The 22934-nt window shown below is 31.7% G+C and overlaps 1 protein-coding gene across 3 annotated transcripts in view; it reads left to right on the top strand.

The window, feature by feature from the left end:
* LOC101897700 (arginine kinase 1) overlaps positions 1-22934 on the top strand; it is a 50711-nt gene that overhangs the window by 24377 nt on the left and 3400 nt on the right. The window contains exon 1 of one of the 3 annotated variants that reach the window (XM_059131768.1): positions 2366-2524. The exons of 1 other annotated variant lie outside the window; for it this stretch is intronic. Coding sequence is in view for 1 of the 2 variants with exons in the window: in XM_059131767.1 (XP_058987750.1) it covers positions 21325-21503 (179 nt within the window). In the remaining variant the exon portion in view is untranslated. Of the gene's footprint in view, positions 1-2365; positions 2525-21222; positions 21504-22934 lie in introns of those variants that run through there. One more of the 3 variants, XM_059131767.1, reaches the window with a different exon arrangement.

The raw sequence follows: 22934 nt of genomic DNA, 5'->3' as shown, positions 1-22934 counted from the left end.
AATAACGATTTTATACCCTAGGTCTCTTTGGATCAAATCCGTTTCAGGACATTTGGAGTCGATCTAGCTATGTCCGTCCGTCTGTCTGGCTTGCTGGTGCGCATGCTAACGCTAACTCCCGATTTGATCCAAACTTGGTACATCGTAATATTATTGTCAAACTTAGATCGAGTTCGGAGATGGGCAACATCAATCCACTCCTTTTGGTTCCTTCCCCACAAAATGTCAACATTTTCAAAGAAAATAATTTACTGCACAGAAAGGGAAAGGATAATCCGATTTTGCTCCAACTTTGCATATCCCAATATTTGCATCAGTGCTATGACAGGTTCGGCAATTGACAATATCGGTCCACTCCATCAAAACAAAGGGTCAACATTTTGAATAATTACAGCTTTTATAAAATGTGATGTAATGATTGTCTTCAAAGTGCACATATCACAATATTTATTATTAACCCTAGGTCTGGTGTGAAGATGGGATATATTGGTCCACTCCTTCTGGTACCTCCCCCACAAAGGGTCAGATTTTTCTATATTCATGTATCTTATAAAACACGAAACTAACACCCGATTCCATTCAGACTTGGCACATCTCAATATTTCCATCAACACAAGATTTTTTAAGATGGTAGAGATAGGACCATTCCCTCTGGTTCCAAAGTTTCGAAAAACCAAAACTATTATTAAATCCAAAATAAGGATGCGGTGCTGTTCATATTTCACATATTCCATTATTTCTACTAACACAAAATCTGCTGTGAAGATAGGATATACCGGTCCACTCCTTCTGGTACCTCCCCCACAAAGGGTCAAAATTTTGAATATCCATGAAGCTCCTAAAACGCGAAATTAACATCCGCGAAATTAGCATATAAATTTTCGGTCCGATACTAATATTTTTATCTATATTATATTGAATAATTCAGTCGACTATTTCTGGTACTTCACAAAATTGTCACACATCTCAAATAAGATGAAGGAAGTAGTCGATATTGGCCATACCTGGCATGTCACAATATTTATATCATATTTATTTACTTCCAATACGAAATGGACAATATTAGCCCATTCCTTCGGAACCTATTCCATAGAGGGTCAACAATTTAAATAATCATAACAGAAGTCAAAATATATTTAAAGAATCGAACATTGGCTGAGGGTACACGACGGAAACTTTTTAACTTTTTTTTTATCAATACAACGACTATTTTCGTTAAAAGTTCTAAAACTAAAAACATTGAGCAATTCAAAGCTTAACTAACAATAAAGTACCATTTTCAGTCGAATTTCTAGAAAAATAAATGAAAAATGTGATTTGTGTAAAGTATTTTGTGACTTTATTTTTGTTGTAATTTAATCTAAAATTGATATATTTTTGAAATTTTCCACATTGTATTTTAGCTAATAATGTCCAGATTTAGAAAAATGCAAAATACCAGTCGATTTTGTGCATTTATTTGATAAATCTAAGAAAACCCATTTTTAGAGTGAGCTAAGTTATTTATGTCCTACTGCATATGTATCTATTCCTTTTTTCCAGAACTGCAAGAATGTAAAAGTTTTTACTACGATAACCGAGTTTTCCTTTATAATACCGAAAATTAATTGCAAAACTAGTAGATTTTTGCAGTTTCTGGAACAGAGCATATGCACGTATTACTATTCCAACAAAAATATTATGTCATGTGCAGTCTAATGATGGCATTGTGATTTACGTCAATGATATGCGGCTGCAGTAATGGCATTTATCAGTTCTATAGATATCTTATGTATTGGCAACACTGCAGCAAGGAGCACACACACACACACACACAAAAACAGGTTCTCTCACAGGAGAGTTGGCCAATGGCCACAGAAAGCTCTTTATAGCAAGTGAGGCGAAAAGGGGTAATCATGTTTATAGCCAAATCAAAGGCAAGCACACAAATTTATCTCTCTCACGCACACATACACACAGCGCCGTATACAATTCTACTCTCTGTGTGGGGTGCTTTTATTGGATTTTAACAAACAGCCAAAATATTAAACACATAACAACAGAACTTTCAACACTCATTGTTGTTGTTGCTGTTCTCATGCCGGCAAAAGTATCTGCCAGAATGCACGCTTGTGTATGTGTGGGAGATAAATTCTTGTGTATGGTACGCACATAGATATATTAATGGAAGAGTTGCTTTTTTTAGATTTGAAAATAAAAAGAAAATATGAAAGAGAGAGGGAGAATGTGTGAGAGATATTTACTTGTAGTAGAAATTGTTTAACAGCAAGGTGAATGAAATGACGCGGCTATTGGGAGAGCGGTCAGAGGACATATATCCCAAACACACTAACACACTGGCAAACAATGTGTGAATACAATATTTGTGTTTGCATTTGGCCAAGTGCGTGTGTATAGGGGTGTCTGTGGGAATTTTGAAAGTGAATTTAAAAAAGCGAAGTGTTGCAGCAAATTAAAACACACGTTAAGATCATTGTAACGTTGAACGTTGAATTCTGCGGTTGCAAAAAGTTCTCTAACAAAGGTGAGCTCCACAGAAAATTATTCTTTTCCTATTATCCATTAACTTGAACAAAATTATAAAAAAATAATAATTATCTGGGAAAGTGAATAATAAAAATCTCAGAAAAAAACATATTTGAAAATAAAACCAGCTACCAGTTTGAAAGTGTTGAAGTAAAGAAATATAACGACAAATTCGGAAATAATATTGAATTTGTTTTTTTTTTTTGGTGATCGAGCATTTTTTTGCAGAGATTTCGTTTTGTGTAAGTAAAATAAGTTGTGTATCGATGAAAGCAAAACCGGTTACCGGCTTCACAAAATGCCCATGAATCACAGTATATTGAAGCTCAAGTGCCAGTGTCTCCAAGTGCCCACAACCACACAATTATTAATGTTCACTTATTCTCGAAATAAGTAAAAAAAAATTAACCAAGAAAAAAACACAACCGGCTCTTTAGCCTTGGCAAGTGTCGTTAGCTGATGATGGCAAACAAAAAAACGGCTTGTGGTTGCTTAACTATATATAATTTGTGCAATAATTTTTTTCTTACTTATTTTTGCAAACTTGCCAAAATGACAAAAAAAAGTAACAACAAAAGTGTTGTGTATCTTATTTCCCTTGGTGTTGCATAATTGTGTTTTTTTGTTAAACAAGAAAAACGATTCTTTAGCAGATTTTCTTTAACGGTGATGCCATATTGCTTCACAAAAATATTTGCGGCAAGGCAATTGCCACTATAGGTACATACAGGATTCTTGTGGTTAAAAAAAAAATTAAAAAATCTTTTTTTTTTAATATTTAAAAATATAAAAAAATTGGATTTTTCCTTTATTTATTTTTACAAAAATTCTAACAGTTTTTTTTTGAGAAATTTAAATATTTTCCAATATGCATTTTCCCATTTGTAAAAGGCATTTTTTTAAATAATAAAAATGAAAACAAATTTTACCGAACTATTTATGATATTTTTAACTCTTTGCCAAAATTAATAAAAAAATAATTATAAAAATTCTATTTAAATCGAGATAAAAAAACATTTACTATTTGCTACAAAAGCCAAAATTTGCACACAGGATTCTTGTGGTAAAAAGATTTAGTTTTTTTGCAAAAAAAAATTTTTTTCAATTGAAAATAAATTGGAATTTTCTCTTTTATACGAAAAATTGAGCCAAAAATTAAAACCGATTTTCTTTGAGATTTTTTCTTGAAATATGCATTTTCCTGATTATAATGGGCATATTTAAAAAAAAATGAGACCAAATATAAATTTTTATAATTTTTAATGTTAATAAAAAAAAATAATTATAAAAAAATTTATTTAAATCAAGTTTAAAAAATCATTTATTATTTGTTGGAAAAAAATAAATTGGAATTTTCTCTATTTATGCGAAAAAATTTATTGAAATAGATTTTTGTTTGAGAACCTTTCTAATGGAAAATATTTTATTAGATTTTTGTTATTGTTAAAATGTATCTTAGTTTCAAGAAAGACATATTAAAAAAAAATTGTGTTAACGAATAGTTTGCCCTGTTGGCTTTTAATTAAATCAACATTTTTTCACAAAAAAAAAAACAAACATTTTCCAATTGAAAACATTCAATTATTTTTTATTACGAAAAAAATCCTAAAATCTGAAAAATTTGTAAAAATGGGAAAATTTTAAAATCTTTTATATTTTCCTACATCTTACTGATAACTGAAACCATTCTCCCTTTAGTTCCCCAATGCGAAATCTATATTTCAGATTCTAGAAATATATCCATGGTAGAAGAATACAGGTCGTCGCATCGCATCGACACAATTTTGAAAGTAAAATTTTTGAATTAAAAATTACTTAAATTTGTAAAAAATTGTTTAAAAAAAGGCACATCATAACAACCTCCGATTGGCGTCGTATAGGAAAATCTATAAAAATCTAATTATTTAAAAAAAAAACTTTGATATATCAATGTTCCCAAGCTTTGATACATCTGCCAGTATTATTCTACAATGAATATACCCATGGTAGAAGAATACGGGTAGATGATGCATCTACGCTCGGGGAACTTTGATATGTCAAAAATTTTTAAATAAGTATATTTTTATAAGTTTTCTTATACGACCCCAATCGGAGGTTATTATAAAATGAGTTTTTCAACAATTTTCACAAATTTCAATAAGTTTTCATTCAACATTTTCAATTCCAAAATCCGGTTGACAGTTCATTGTCCCAGCAGCTGTATCGATGCGACCTATACCCCTAACTAAGGCTAGGTTTACATTAAACATGTTTCAATAAATCCCGCAATTTATTTGACATACATATATTTCATGACATTTAAAAATAAATGACAGGCATTAATTGAAATATTTCATTCTAATGAATTTTTCCCAATTTTTTTCATTCTAATGGAAAATTAAAGTCAGTGTACCGGGTAAACATTTCACACATATATGTATGTACTCATATGTATGCATACAGACCCCCCTTAAGAACACACATAAAACGTATATGTTTACATTATTAATTCAACGGCACACAAACTATCTAAATATAGATAAACAAAAGAGCTGTGATGGTACCGGGCAAATTAATCGATAAAAACACACAACAAACGAAAGCTAACAAAAACGCTTGGAAAACTTATTTTTTTTTTCAAATCATCACCATTTTTATTTATAGCAAAAAGTAAACTAATGCAATACGAAATCTCTGACATAAATTGTTTATTGCTTCTAAACAAATCAACAAATACCGATAATTTCACTCATATCTAATGATAAGATAGGCAAACACTACTTTCTTTGTTGTGAGGTTGGAGGTGTGTTCCTTCATGAAAGAAATTTTGTGTTTATTGTCGTTGTTGTTTTAAGGGCCTGTTTCTCTATGACGTTTCAAATGAGAAAGCAAAAGATAATACCATTCCAAATGTTTTTTTTTATTAAATCAAAAATTTGAAAATAATAACTCTGTTCCGGAATAGCAAGAACTTTTTAACGATAACCGATTTTCCCATTATGATATCGAAAATAAATTGTAAAAGGGTTCTGGAACAGAGCAAATATTTCCAATGATATTTTTCTTTGGGATTCACTTTCGTATCGTCCAATTTTTCTAGAATTTCTTTAAGTGTATTTTATGAGTTGAGTCAACAAACAATCTATTAGCGTTGATGATGATGATGATTATTGTTAATTATTCAATTGAAATTTATTAAAATCATCAACATCATCATCATCACCACCATTTTACTGGCTGGAGTGTAGTATTTTAACACATACTTAGATCCAGATGAGCAGCATTGCTTATATAGTTCAATTAAATTGTATTAGACGACAAATGAATGCCGTGGAGTGAAGAGCTAGGCAGGAGAAAGACAAGGGAAATTTATAGTAGACTTTGTCAATTGTTAGATAGGGGTAGTAGATTTTTTTCAGCTGACTAATGAAATGAGGGATTTGTGTTGTTTGTTTTTTCTTGTCGGTACTTCAATGTATGCAAATAATTCAATCCAATTGTTTTTTTGCAACGTCGTGCATGTTTGGGTTTAAACAAATTACAATGGAGCCATATAACACTAAAGACAGTGGGTTTCAGATGCAAACAAATCGATTAACGATTACTTGCTTTGGGGGTTTATTCATGGTAAAACAATAGAGGTAGACTCATTTGCTTAATCGAATATGGCAATCCTTTTCAGAAATACTCGACTTTTCCATTTATGAAATAAAATTTATTGTCATATCTGAAATGTGTACGTATGACAAGTGGCAGATTTTGCGAAAATAATAAAATATATTCCATATCATAGGAAGAGAAATTAACTTGTCTTAAACATATTAAAATAGAGATTTTAAAGCCTTTATTTTGAGGAAACATTCTCAGTGCTGTTAGTTTATTTTAAGACAGTGTTTAAGGATCAGAACCCCAGAATAGCCGGCTAAAAAATATTGGCATAATCTTTACAATTCTTACGCTTACAATTGCCTGACGCGTTCATGTAGGCTTTTTGCAACATTATTCTTCTTCCTTTTTAGCTACCTGTTTCCATGCATTCATTTACGTGGTTAGCAGAAAAGATAAATGTGGAAACTGTTATCTAAGGCAAACAAACCAACAGCATTGCCATGTTAACTAACAGAGTTGTCAACTGTTTACCCAAGACACAGTTATTAGCACAGGCAACACCCTTGAGTGCATAATAACACAGCACACGACTGAAATGTAGATGACGCTCAAGTTGACATGAAAACAAATTTGTTTTGTTACATTTTATTTTCGTAACATGTTAAATGCAAATAGATTTATTTGCAAATATTAGAAAACTCAACTGTTCGCAAGCCATAATTCGGCCATACGATAATTATGAACGTTAAATATTAAATAATTCGTTTAATTTATTTCAAAAAACAACTGACCATCATCCATGATTATAAGAATATTATATCGTTTTTTAATAATTATTATTATATTATAAACAAACATTTTGTATTCTCATTGTCTAACTTCACAATTTAGATATTTTTGTATTCCTCTCCCTCTCTCTCATATTCCGTTACCATGTGTATGTTCACCCACAATTTTTTTCACAAAACTCAAAAATTTTGATTTGTGTGTCGCTTGTTGTTAAATTAACTGCATCCGCTGTTTTAAAGAAAGAATAAGAAGCACAAAGAGATTTTTTTTATTCTTGCTGACAGGCGTCAGTCTCAGCACTGTTCAAGTATGCCATAAGTAATAAGTATAGCAATCTGTATGTTTGCAAAATTATTATTATATTACCTAGTCTGTGGTCGTATTTTTTTGTTTCTTCTTTAATAGGAACTTTGGATATTACTCACAATATTGTCGTTAATAGCTTTAGATATTTTTCTTGTTATTATTTATTTAATAAAGAAATAACGTTTATTAGTCTTTATGGTGTTCAGAATTTTTTTATGGGAATAAAATATAGCAGGCGATAGAGTTATTTGTTGCGCATAATGATCAATAATGCATTACTGTTTACCTTACGTATATTTTCCTATATTTAACGTGGTTTAAATTGTTTTTTAACAAAGTTGAAAAAATTGACAATTGCAATGTGCTCTTAAGCCAAGTTTACACCAGACAAGTTTTATAACCAAGAGTTATACAATTTCTCTGCAAATTTTCCTATAGACCAGTTGTACTCTCACAATGACAATATGCTCTAGATATTATTAAACCCTGTTTACACCAGCCAATAATTTTCTAAGCAATAATTTTCCAAAATACATTTTTTGTACATTTTTTGTTGAGCTGTGTAAATATTTTTCAATCTCCCCTCCCGCACAATTAATGGCCTTCCTAGTTTCAATTAAGTTGTGCGTTTTTCCCCTATTAAAAGCCAGCAAAAAAAAATTGGCAAATTTGGCTAGCCAAATCCGTTCATAGACAGACAAACACACACAAACTCCCTTTTGGCATATTACGTATTATGGCCAACGAATGGATGAACGGATTGCATATTAAAATATATATATACATACATATATTGGCAATAAACTTTGGCAAAAATATACCAACATTTTCATACATATCGACACAATAATTATTGTTAAATAATGGCATGCCACTAAATAAGGTGACTCCAAATATTCACTATTTTTTTTATTGTGGACTCATGCAATCCGTCAGTGTAATTAAACAATGAATGAATGAACGAATGTCGATGGCGGCTAGTTGTTCTATGGCACCTATGTATGCATGTGTTCGATGTACATGGTTGGCTACGCTTTGATAGTGTCACCTCTCCACCCCACTTTAACGTTTACACTTGCTAACTTGTTTTGTAGTGTTATGCTATAATTCCGGTATAGTTTTGTTGCATTTTTTTCGTAGCTAAAAATAATTGCAATTGTTTAGACACTTTCGATTTTGTTTTCTAGTTTGCAATTCATTTTAACTGAATAGAAATGAATTGAAATTAATGACGGAGGAAAGCCATAAATTTTATTGTGTATTACAATTACAGAGAAACTGGGGCTCCATTCTCGTTCTATTAAAAATGTTATGGAAACCTTTAAAAGGGAAAAATTGTATGTTTTTATGTAACAAAAATCGAAATCCACATTAAAAAAAATGGAAAAAATGTGCGGAAAATCATCGAAATGCTAAAATCATCAAAATACCGAATTAATGGAGGTACCGTTATATAGGGGCTATACAAAGACCTCGAACTGTATAGACAATTTTCTTTCACAGGCGGTAATACCCAGTAGTACCCATTACGAACTTCAAATACAGAATTCGAAAATATTCCGGTGTTTAATACCGCTAAAATCATCAAAATACCGAATATAGGGAGGTATCTTTGTATGGGGTCTATACGAATACCTCAAAATCGGGTTAAAATTGTAACTAAAAAACTCAAAAAAAAAACCTTAAATATGTTAGTACAGTTGTATAGGGGCTATACCAAAACGTGAACCAATATAGCGCATTTCCAATACCAAAGTCCGGCAGTCGATATAGAATGTTATGCTGATCAAGAATATATATACTTTGTATGTACTATTATGGATATTTCGAGGTGTTACAAGCGGAATGACAACCTTTATATACCCTCCATACTATACAATATCCAATTCCAAATTTTATGTCATTTAGTTTCAATATCAATTATTTATTCCTTCATAATGTATTAATTGCTTTACTGATTTAAAAAAATCTATTTTGTGTAAGTCCCGGTTAAGAGCTGGACAAACATTGCTCTGTGTGAACGGAGGCTAAACATGTTTGTATACCATTTACATTTGAGCTTTAGAGAGAGAGAGAGAACAATTCTCACAGTTGTGCATCGAAGAGTTTACTGGATTTTATTGCCTTAGTAAACTTTGAACGTTTTAAGACGGATTGGTTTTACAATTTTTGCCATCACACACTTGCATATGTTTTTATTTTATTTTTATTTATTTATTTATTTAATAAAAAAATTATAATAATTTATGGATTCATTTTACCAGAAATTTAATTTTTATAACAAACAAACAGCACTTTTCACTAAATTATGTTTTTCCAATAAAAATAGGGCTCGCTGTGATCGAAAAAGTGAATTTATACTATACTGATGTATTTCACAACTAAAATTTCGTCCATGTATCACATGATATTTGCTACTTATTTTAATTTGACATTACATATGTAAAGAACATTTCGTCTTTATTGTTGTATTATTTCCATCAGCTGTTTTATGGTCAGCTGTTAATGCTTAAACCTAATTTACACAGACATGTTTTCATGAAACGCGTTATTGAGGTTGTCAATTCCTTTATTATACGTCAAATAAATTAAGGATTTTCATAAAACACGTAATTTAGGTGTCGCTGAAATAAGGTCTTCATGTACAGCCTTCTAGAGGTGTTTTTTTTTACATTTTTAGTGGGCTATTCATATTCCTTTGAGATGCTATAAATTGCAGCCCTTTATATAACATAATATTATTTTAAAATAAATTCGAAAATAAGATTGATGCACTTTTTTTTATATTTGTGTAATAGCATTTAAATGAAAATTCCAATAGAAAAAAATTTTGTTGAAGTAATATCATCTATTTTAAAGAGCAATGTAAATATACTTTCACATATTAAAAAATTGCATTTATTGTCACAGTGCATGTGTTGTTTTTCCTTTTTTCTTAAATCAACATTTGATATCATAGCAAGAAACCAACAACAAACCACAAGTAATCTATCTAGATTCTTGTTTTATTATTATTTGCCTTAGAAAAAATAAAAATACCAAACATACACATTGTAAACCAATAGATATATACAAATAGTAAAGTAATTGTTTATTATTTGTATCTATTGTGTTGTGTTCATTGGAGATTTATTCTAAGCGATTACTTGCACCACACACCACACCACCCCATATCCCCCCCAAATACTTTTCTGCCACATTTTGCGGTCTTGGAAAAAAATGCAAAAAAAACAACACACATTGTTTTTACTGTATTTGTTGTTATTATGATTTATTTGGTTACGTTCTGCTCTTAATTAAACAATTAAAAAGTGAGTAGATTTTCGTTTTTTCATTTGAAGAAGGAGAAGAGCTAAATATCTATGCCATAGAAGATGCAGTTGGCGTATTGCAAGCAAGCGAAATAATGGCGATGTATTCAATTTCACTTTGCCTAGTTCTTTCTTTTGTTGATGGGCCGAATGAGTGCCGTCGTCTGTCTGTTCACATGGACGGATGGGTGATAGATGTGATAAGCTTGTGAGTGATTTGTATGGAAAAGGATGACACAGCTTCTTAAACATGCCTATATTTACCTATCATCCATTCACCACCACAAGCATGTGACAATATGCACTTAAAAGACTTTAAGACTTTTTTGTCTTATCGCCTATAATCATTGAAAAGCTTGATAGACCTGGCAACCCGGTCTATGTGTGTGTCTGTGCGAGTGTATTGGTGAAAGTAGAAACCAAAGTTTTGAGGCTGTATTTGTACCCCACCAAAGGAATGAGCCGTGGCGACGTTAACAACTGGCAACAGCAGCAGTAGCAGCACCACCACACAAACGCCGTCACTGTGTTTGGGGTTTTAACCACTGCTGCACCACATAGCCAGCCATTGCGACTTCAGTTAACGTGTTTAATTGTTTAATCGAATATCACAAGTTGGCATTAACGGTTCGCGTGCTATATTGTACAAATAATTATGCTGTTGTTGTTTTCAGTGATTTGGTTATAAGAAAAACAAAAGAAGAAGAAGAAGAAGAAAATGAAAAATTAACTGCACACAAAAATATGCAGCTGCAAAGAAAAATTTAATTAATGTAAAATTTTGAAAAAAAAATATATCGGAAATATCAGTGAAACCAAATAATAATGGAAAAAAATGACAACTTGAAAATTCACAATTATAAAATTCTAAAAATCCTGTGTCATGTCTGCAGATAGAATGCCATAAAAAGGATTTAATATAATATCAAAGGATTTGATTTTGTGTTTTTCGCAGAGAGAGAGGGAGAGAGAAAAGCTGAAATGCAAGAGATGAAGAAAATAAAAATATAAACCGAATATATACTATATATATCACATGGATAATATCATATAATGAGTTTAGTATATATTAAGAAATATATATTCAATATTTTGAAGCAAAACCAACTGAAAGCTTAAAAAAATTAATTTCGCTACAATTAACAATTAATAGAAAAATTATTGGGAAATGGCGCCCAAATGAAATTTAGTGTTGAACACTTTGCGATGTTAAAAAATTAAAATTAAAAAATTTTCAAAGGACTTTCAAAGTTTGATGAATGGCCAACTTAACAGTCGTGTCAAGAAAAATAGCAAATATTTTAAGAAGCTTGCGAAATGGCGCCCAATTTTTCGTTGAAAAAATTTAATTGTCTTTTTTCACTTTTGAGTAGATTTATGATGAGTTTTAATAAGATATAAACTAATAATAGCAATAAGCTAGTTTTAGACTCTCAACAAAAATAAAATTATAAAAATGAAATTCAATTCGAAATTCGTTCGAAATGGTGGAGGGTATTTAAAGTTCGGCCCGGCCAAACCTACAGCTTTTTTACTTGTTTTTTTATTTATTAATGAAAAAAATATTTCTTATACTGCTTTGTTCCATTAGAAAAATAGGCCTAATTACAGACATTTGCATTTTGCAAACATTTTAATTTGTGTCCTCTGTTAAAGGTTGCATGTGGCGCCAACATTGCTTCATTTATAACTCCCCCAAATGAATTGCATAGTCATAGGAAACATGAAACAAAAATTTTGACGCCCCGTTTCCTTTTTTTCTTTGGAGGGGTGAAAAAACAGTAATAGATGACGTCATTTATAAAAAAAATATTGTAAAATTTATGCATTAATCCTTGTAAGCTAAAATGGTTAGCATAAATCACACACACACACACACAGTGTTGTGTGTTTTCACTTCTTTTGCTCCATTTTATTCAGATTATTTAAATATCCCATAAAGGTTTCCGGAACAAATGTCGGCTTTTCCGTTTGTCTTCCTTGTTTTTTTTTTCTAGTTCCCTCTTTGACAAATGATTCTTTTGGTATCCTTTTTAGCCATGGTCCAACATAGCGATGACAAACATTTGTCATCGTTTAAATATTTGTGCATGAGAACTTTGTGTCTGGCAAAAGACTCGCACCCAAATGCTTGGAGCTGTGAGAACTGGAACATGTGAAGAATGTGTGTTTTTCAAATAATTGAAGAGTTTTTCTTGTTTTCTGGGATATTCTGTGTTAAGAGAAATATTATTTAATACCAAGTGGTGTGTCAGTTTAAGTGTCGTTCACTCCCAAACCCCCTATCGAACCAAATTTTCTTCAAAAATTTTCCCACATAAATAGTTGCTTCTAAGTCCATATGTATGGTGTGTGTGTGAAAGTGACAGTGTTTTTGTTTTTTTATTTCTCCAGACATACTTCTCTAGTATTTTTAAGCTCTATTTATATTCAGGTTGTTTTTTTTATATTAATAAAAATTCAAAAGAAAAAAATCAATAACAAGGCTCCTCATCAAGTCTTGTCCATTAATATTTAATAACATATACATGCATGCATGTATGTATGTGTATACAAATTTACATTGGCCTATACTCGCAGAGCAATGATTTTGATGTTGAATTTATAGCCCAGACACGCAAAGTACAAGGTTGCCATGTTTGAGAAAAAATCGAGACTTTTAATGGTTAGACAAAAAACAAATGTTAGCTGATTGCTAAAGGCTCTATCACTTTTTTTACATATGTAGTGTCAAATTTTCCATATGTAGAAATTGCACACATCGAATGATACATGGACGACATTTCAGTTGTGAAATACATGAGTAAAGTACATTCGTACTATTTTTGTCGGAAAAATACAATAAAATCAATAGTGTCGTGTGAAAATATATAAAATTGAGTTTGCGGTAAAAAGTCATGTATAGAGTATTTAAGTAAACACTGTAACCAAAGAAATAAAAATAAAAATCATATGCAAGTATGTGATAGCAAAAATAATGAGACATATGTAAAATGACAATTTTGAAATACACATGGACTATAAAAGTGACAGCACATATGTAAAACCCTTTATCATGGTAGAGGAATACAGTTAGATGCATCACCGCTTTGGAACATTGACAAGTCAATTTTTTTTTTCAAAAATACGTAGATTTTTATATATTTTCCTATACGGCGCCATTCGGCGGTTGCATTTTTTAACAGTTTTTCCAAATTTAAATAATTTTTCATTGAAAAAAATTCGATCCCAAAATAACTTTGACAGTTCATTGTCCCAGCAATGTATTCTTCTATTCATATAAACTAATGCCATGTTAACACGGAGCTTATTTTAATTAAAAAGTTCATTTGACACATATTTAAATTAAAAAACATTAGGTTTTTAAGGCTTCGATGTAAACATGCATTAAAAAATAACTTTAAAGCAAATCAGCTGACTTAAAAAATATTTAAGAAAAATCTTTAAAACTATTTTTATTAAATAAATTACATGAATGGTGGAATGCTGCAATGCTAGTACAGTGCACAATTTTTTTTTCTGGTTTCAACTAAAAATATAACGGCTTGTGGATTGGAGTAAATTCCATATTTTAATCTCCCCCATATAACTGCATTAAATTTGGGAGTGACATGCAAACATCCCTTAGAGTTCACTCTCTCTTGTTTTGCTCTCGCAGTAGATATGTACGAGATGTATAAATCTCATATAAAACAGCTGTTATGGATGCGGGTACAAAACACATTGGTGGGGTGCAGGGTTAGGGGAACAAAAGAACATTATCAGCTCTTAAACATATGAATGCTTGAGCATTTTATGGTGGCGGTGGCGATGATGGTGGTGATTCACACATATATTTATTGCATTGTTTGTGGGGTGGTAGAACCAACACCACCAGCATCCCAAACACTATAAATGCAATTAAATGCCACTACAAAAAGTCAAACACTTTTGTTTTGCTTTCCATTGTCCATCAATTCAACGATTTCGTCATCAAAGGGAAAAATGCCGCCCATTCTTTTTTTCTTGACCACCCAACCAAGAGCCAGCATGGCATTCCAAGAATAGGTTCTGTCATCAAATTATGACACAAATTAATGCCACCATATCATTCAAGGAAACACTTAGAGTTGTCAAAAAGAGACATCCACAAAATTCTAGACTTTTTATTAAAGAATTCAATTACAAAATCTGAAAGCAACAACAAACAACTTGGTATTAATTGATTTAAAGATTGAAAGAAAACGCAATCATCTCTGCCATTGAAATTGGAGCACTGCAATCTAAAGAATATCTATTTCAAAAGCGGAACTTTAATAACCAAAAGTTATCATTTAGCCTCAAAGTATATTTATCCTCATAAGGGATACCTATCTCGAAAGCGGAACTATAATAAAGAACAGTTGTAGTATGTTTACAGCTTTTTGTCGGGTTATTGTATCCTCATAAGGGATACCTATTTCAAAAGCGGAACTTTAATAAAAAATGTTAGTCATTGTAAAAGATAACAGGTCAAATTAAAAAAAATGTTTTTTTTTTTTTTTCAAAAATAAGTACGAGGTTCTCATGATTAGAATTTTTCAAAATTTTTTACAAATTTGAATAACTTTTTTTTGCTATCACACACTTACATATGTCTTTTTTTTATTTCCTTCAGTTACACTGTGATTATATTGCATTTTCTAAAACAAATTATTATACTTTATGGATGACTTTTCTACAAAAAATTTAATTTTGTATACATTTTCACACAACAACTTTTGATTAAATTATATTTTTCCACTGAAAATAGGGCTCGCTGTGATCGAAAAAGTACATATGTACTTTACTCATGTATTTTACAACAGAAATGTCGTCCATGTATCACACGATGTGTACAACTTCCCCACAGGGAAAAGTTGACAATACATATGTAAAAAAAAACATTTTGTCTGTCATAAAATCTGGTGGTTGTTCATAATTTGCCTCACTTGCTTTTTCCAACACAAATCAATTGGAAAATTGTCGAACATCAATTGCACTAAATCTGCAGGATATTCGCTTATTTTAGTTCTTTACTTTTATTGCCTAGATTTCAATTTTTTCTTTTCTTTATTGCAGTCATGTGCAAATTATTTTATTGTGTGTGTATATGACCTATTTATAGAGACATGCATTGCTAAGTGGTGATATCAGTGATTAATTGAGGGTAGTTGTATTTTATGGCTTTCAAAAGATTTCTGCTTGGTAAAACTTAAGGGTTAGTAACAATCTGATCTCAGATTATGTCATCCATATATAGTGACATCTTATCAGATAAGCGTAAAAAATACTACAAAACAAGACATAAAACAATAAAAATATATATATATATTGTCGATTGGAAAACACAAGTGTCCGTCCACGGGGGTATTTTGGCTGGCAAATGTGATGTGGTGACATAAAATCGCCATAATCAAGTTAAATACAATGGCAGTTAATTTAATGTGTTTTTGTACCAAAAATAATCCCCAGCACATTAAGTGTTATAAAGATATTGGTGATTTTAATCGAAATCCAAACAAAACCTGCATTTTATTTCAGTTATGCAATGGAGTGTTTTAACTAGGGGTTTTCTGATATGTCAATTGATTTTTCATTCAAAAATTTATATTTCAAAATAGATTTCCCAGCAGCTGTGTCGATGCGTCTACCAATATTCTTTTACCATGCAAAAACCCCCACAGCAAAGTGCAATAAAGCAGGCATCTCTTTTCAATAAATATAAACGAATTTCCCGATTACATTTTTCTAACACCAGCAGATTTAGACTATGTTTACATAAGACATGTTTAAAAAAACCACCCAATTTACACAGTCAATTCCATTAGAGGATGTATTTTCCAAATCACCAACGTGTCAGGCTTTTGACACCAACTTCTGAAGTAGTGATGTTAAATTTTGACAATTGTCTTACCATATGGTTTTCCATAAACAAACAATGGGAAATAGTTTGTTTTGAAATCAATTGTAATTTTCAAATCTAGCTTCTGTACGATCTTCAGCTTGTCAACCTCAATAAAAAAAACAGATATACTTATTACTCACAAGACACTTGAAGATTTTCTCGATTATCTAAACAAGAATGGAATCCAGAACCAAAACACTTGCATTGTAAGACATTTACCAGTCGCATGGCTGGGTGAAAACACAATGACTTCAATATGTTTTACAAAACCGGCAAAGTGTAAAGGTTATGCCAAGAAGATAACAACGAGCAACGACATACATATCCTTCCTATCCTGCAAAGAAAAAGAAAAAACAAAACAAAAAACACAGAGAAAGAGGCTGTTGATTTTTTTGTTGTTGTTGTGTTAATGGGGCGTTGGCGTACGTTCGACCATACGCTAAACACAAAAGGTGTATTGAATAAAGAAAATAAATAAAACACTTGACACACATTGCACCCATACCATGCCAATCGTTTTCTCGAGATTTTCAAAGAGGAAACGGAGGAAACTCATTTGCCGTTAAGGTAATCTGGCAAAAGTCATAAGCTCACAACATGAAATTGACATTAAGGCACGACCTGGATAACGCAAACTCTTCTTAGGCTCTCAATAGACTCTAACACGTTTGTACGTGTACAAACACAGAGATTTTTAGAGATAAAATCCACAGAAAAAAATGTGTGAAATTATACACCATGTTCTCATGTTCTGAAAAAAATTGTATTATTAAATTTAAAAATATATATATTTTTTGATATAAATCAACAACCACCCTCTTGATGGTTTACACTCCTTTCATTTCCAAAAGCTGTACAGCCATTACACATACATACACACATTACTCCACTCCCATGTTGCTGTGTACATATTTCCATTGACAACTTCCATCCCTTACAGGGATGTTATAGGCTGTGTATCTTATTTTTAACTTTGTTTTTTTTTTATTATTTTTTCGCTGGGTGTTGTACTGACATTAATTGTATTACGGTGTGGCCTGCACACCGAAAAAAGTGAGGTTTTTATTATTATTACAAGCTGCCGAACCCAATATTCAGAATTTCTTTAAAATTTTTCACCCATTATTGCCTAAGCTTGTTATATGCCCACTTTAATGGTGGTCTGTTTTCGAGGACACACATATGTTTGGGGGAGGCCACTCCTTGCTTGAATATCCTTCAAATGTCTGCTAACTGTATTGTGAACATTTTGAGGATATCCTTAGCCTGTTTTTTTGGCGCGCTCCAAGTTTTTGGCTGTTCAAATTACTTTATATTTGTCCCTGTCTTCTATTTAATTTGAAGAACAGAGACCTAGAGAGATACATTGCGCCAGTTTCACATCATGATGAAATTCCCAACCAATTGTTTGGGGAATTTAAATCAAAAAAGGATCCCTCCCTCCGTAAAGAAGCGGAAAAGGGGGAAAATGTTCCATGGCCAATATTTGATATTTTTCAAACTCGATAGCAATTTTCCTTCGGGTATAATTTAAAAAAAATACACATAGATGAAGTTGATAGTCAAAAAAAAAAAACTCAAATCCAATTATATTGACGACTATGGGAGAATTAAACAGAATTTGAAACAAAAAAATCAAAGAAAATTCCATGGTAGAATTAAGAAAGTAAACAAATGTTTACATTTGTTTTTCGAAATTATTCATCTGACAACATCTCATTGTCAAAATTTATATTTATAAATCCAGAGATGGAAACCTGTTTTTATACCCTACACTACAATGTCAGATCAGGGTATTATGTCTTTGCGCATTTGATATGAAATTTTGATTTGGATATAGCTCCCATATATATCTTCGTCCAATTTGCCTTTTATTGTGCACCAAACATGAAATATTCGCCCAAATGGGATGGAATTTGGCACATACGACCAAATTGAGCCTAGAAACAAGTATGTCAAATTTGGTAAAAATCGCTTCAGATATGTTTATAGCTCCTATATATATTGCTCATCCGATTTGTTATATTTTTCATTTGTTATATGAAGCTCTACTAAATATGCAAAGGGGTGTAGGGTATCATAAAGTCGATCCCGCCCGACTTTTAGACTTTCTTTACTGTATATTCAGTGAAATTTTTAAATTACAGAAAATTCAGAGATGGATATGCTCATTTGAAATGAATTTACCTTTTGAATTTTACCATGGAAAATTCACAAAACATTAACTTAAAAATAATAAAAAAAATACATTTTTTTTATTAATTCCGTTTTTTTGAACAATTATCGATTATTCGTTTCACGCTCAGCTTCAGCGGCAAAGCTTTGATTCTGTTTTAATCACAAATATATCTATCAAAGCATCGGTACTTTGAATTCCAAATGCTGTGCAAGCTAACCATATAATGAGTAAATATTTAAGACCTCAAAAGATCTATTTCTGTTTTTTGAAGCACACTAGTTAACCATGTTTGTCCACCAGGCGAATAAGCCAATTGAGATTATTTTTTGGCTTTCTAATTAGAACAAATTAAACAGTTGTGTGTGACCGTACCCAAAAAAAAAAGAAACACATTAAATTTTATTAAAACCAAACACATCAGCACGCTTGGAACCAAAAGAGTTTTACATTTAAAAATGTGCAAAACATTATAATTTGGGGTATTAAATGACAATATTAATGGTTGGACTGCTGAGCAAAAACCGAAATAAATTCAACAATTTTCAACCCTCTGAGGGAGGATACACCCTGGAAAATGTTTTCTAAAGGGACATTTCCAAAATGAGCAAATTTCATGCATTCAACCCCGCAACAATGTAGACGCTTTCGCTCTCTCACTCTCTCTTTCTCTGTCTTTCCCGGCTTTATGGCCTAGTCGCATTCAAATTAATTAGAGCTCATAAATGTTGTGCTCTTCCATTCTCATCACCGGTTGGGATGCGATGATAAAACTCTGTTCTCCCCCGCCCAAATGTGGTGAATTTCACCATTGAGTCTCTGCAGTCTGTTGAGTCAAGATTCACGCTACCACCCCACCACCACCATGAATGCTGCATAAATTAAAGAAGAATAGAAGCGGGCGTCGCTACTCTTCTTTTCCCTCTGTTCAAGAGCATTACCCATGTATGTGTGTGTTTAACCAGGGGTGCTCAAAACCGTGTTCTAGAACATGAAGAGATAAAAGAGATAATTTAAGAGAAAATTAAAATTCTGTTTTTCTTTATATTTTACTGTTCTATTTAATTGTTTTTAAACACGAATGTTTGCCAAAATAGTTTATAAAGCAAATGGTTAAAAAATATTTGTATAAATAATGACTTAACACTGTTTTGTTCCTGATTTAAATATGCGAAGAGCAATTTGACTGAAAACAGATTTTTCTTCTTGAGCACCCCTGGTTTAACACACCCAAATATATGATGTTCTTGTTGTTCTCAAGCCAAAAGTGTGCCTGACAATTGTCTCGGTCTCTGCCGCAGCCGCTGCTCCTGCCATTGCCGGCGCACGCAGGCCGGTTGACAACGAGAGCTGTTACAATGCTCAAAACATACATAAAATTAATTTCCAACCAGACTTTCACAGCTTAACACCGCCATCGACAGGATTTGGAAGTTTAGTTCCTTATAAATTTCCGAGAGTGTTCGTTTGTTGTCGGCAAAACGCGCGCTTGCAAAGAAAATAGAAAAAATTGAAACCGAAACGGCAAATATTCAATTTGTAGCATAGCACATAGCAAAAAGCCAGTATACTTTTGGGCGCGGCAAGCAAGCAAATTGGAAAAAAATTCAACAGCACAAATTCAACAGAAAATAAATTTTTTACCAAAACTAAAAGCAAATTCTTTCCACAAGGAAAATATTTACTTTAAATTTATTTAACAAATAATTCAAAGCGCACAAAAGCAAGAAAAATCAAAGCAGACGCACAAATCAAAACCAGAGTCTTTTTTACAAGCAGACAAAACAAATTCTATAGTTGTGAATTTTCAAGATAAAAACGCAGAAAAAAACATAAAACAATTTTTGAAAACGTCCTTATAAAAGAAAACCAACGAATCGTAATAGAAAACTAAAAAAGAAAAAACCAAACAAACAAATATTGTGAGAAAAAACAAAACGAAACTATATTTTGCATAAACTTTTTTACAATACAAAAAATCATTAGCATAGAAAAAGATATAAACGTCTTTGAAACGGCAAAATCGTTCATACAACCCACCACCACCCATCAACCAACCAACCACTCTACTACTATTAGTACTCTTAATTATAACTACACTTTACTACAACTCTGTGGGCCATCATCAGCAGCAGCAGCAGCAACAACAGGACGAAAAAATAACCGAAAAAGACGCGCCCTTTCATCTGTGTTTTAAAGCAATCTCTACGGCATTTTGTGTTCTCTCTCTCTCTCACACACACACTCTCTATCTTTCGCTCCCCACAACCGAGTGTTTTGTGTCTACAAGACTAGCATTAAAATAATATTACGAATTTTCGTAATTCTTTGTGAAAATCGTTAAGATTCTACCTGTACCAGAAGAAGAAGACGAAGAAGAGAGAACTTGATATTAGTATTAGCTGCTTAGTTAGACTACTACGAAAAAGGAGCAAATTTTTTACAAATTAAATATATATACATACATATTAGACATACCATAGATATATATTTAACAAAGAACCACAAATCAAAAAATTCAAAAAAAAAACGAGAAAAACGGAACTTTGTAACTTTTGTGACCAAAATCGCCAAATTTTTTTACAAAAACAAATCAAATAGACTTAAACGAAAAAGAAAAACTTGAAAACTTTAAATTTTAATTAAACAAACGCACACACGTACATACATTCCTTCTCTGTCTATCTCTCTCTCCGAAAAAAAAAACAAACACACACACAAAATGGGTGGTTGCGCATCTAAGGATAAAAAAGACAAAGTGGTTGATGGCGATGCTGTTGCCACCGATAATAATGCTACCGAAAATAACACCGCTGACGGTGACAAAGCAACCTCCGTCACTGCTGCTGGTGAAACAGCCACAACTGAGGCAAATGGCGATGCCACCGCCAATGCAGAAGGGTGTGTATATTATTGTACCTTTTGTTTTTTTTTTTTTTTTGAATTTTCTATTTCATTCTGTTCCTTTGGCATTTGTCTATTTTGCAAAAGCAAATATTTCGCATAGCCTGGGCAGGATATTATGTTTGCTGTGTATCCACCTAAATATTTGAGTCTCTCTGATCTGATTTGTAGAGTTCCCTCTTTTTATTTGCAATCGGTATAGGGGTATATTTGGGTCAATGGGAGGTTTTATTGTGTATTTTTAAATATGGGATACTGGGAAGAAAAAAAAAAACATATTGGATTGAATATATTTTACGGATTTTTCGTGTATATATCTAGCTTATATATACATGTGTACAACTCGAATTTGCCATATATCTAGGCAATAATGTAGATTTTTAAGTATATAAACGATGTGACAAAGGTCATTTATTTTGAAAATTGCAAAAATATATATATATATATATATTAATACCTGCATTTTTTGAAAATGTTAGATTTCGCCCTTAGTAGTAAAATTAAGAAGGTGAAGTCATTTCAAATAAGCATTTCCATCTCTGCATTTTCTGTAATTTACTTTGGCAAATTTCACTGTATAGAAAACAGGTTCCCATCTCTGATATGTGAAATATACATTTTGACAATAAAATGTTGTCAAATGAATAACTTTGGAAAAAAATTATAAACATATGATTGCCTGACTTGACCTTTTTAATTCTACCATAATTTCTCCATTCCATAATCGGATATTTTTTTAAAAATGTCTGCCTTCTTTTCATTCATATCTTGGAATGAGTAAAAAATGTTGATCACAAAAATAGACATTTTTGTAAAACTCATATATTCCTGATGAAGTTTAATTCAGTGATGTTAGCTCAGGTTCGGACAAGATTTACGCCCTTAATTGTGTAGTTTATACAATTTCACACTCATTTTTTCTATGAGCGACAGCAAACAGCTTTCTTGACTTTTATTCAGTAAGTCCCGTAGATTTAAACTGTCAATTCCATTATATACACGTCAAAAAAATCTAATAGAAGGCTTTAACCCACAAAAAAAAAACTCTAATGTAAACATACTATTAAAAAAAACTTGTTCCTTTATAATTAGTTCAACAATATAATAAGATGACCTCTTTTGGGTTATGTTGACAATTATTGAATGAAATTGACAACTTATATAATTTGGTTTATCAACCCAATTTAGTATTCAAATATAAGAAGTCGTTAAATTAAGCGTTTAAGGAAAATACATTTAAATAATCAACTTTGTCCAAAACGAACACAGAGAACAAAGATTCTCCCTATTCACACGTTCAAAATTTACATTTATTAAATAGGAGTTCTAGGGTAAGAAGAGGGAGGGTAAATCTCACCTTTTTCTTCGCCCATCTTTCAGAAAAAATACTCTGTGAACTTTGCAATGCGAATAGGGATTAATTAAAAA

This window comes from Musca domestica, unplaced genomic scaffold (genome assembly GCF_030504385.1).
Source record: "Musca domestica strain aabys unplaced genomic scaffold, Musca_domestica.polishedcontigs.V.1.1 9, whole genome shotgun sequence".
In the NCBI taxonomy this organism is placed as follows: Eukaryota; Metazoa; Arthropoda; class Insecta; order Diptera; family Muscidae; genus Musca; species Musca domestica.
This window is presented reverse-complemented; position numbering and strand designations above follow the sequence as displayed.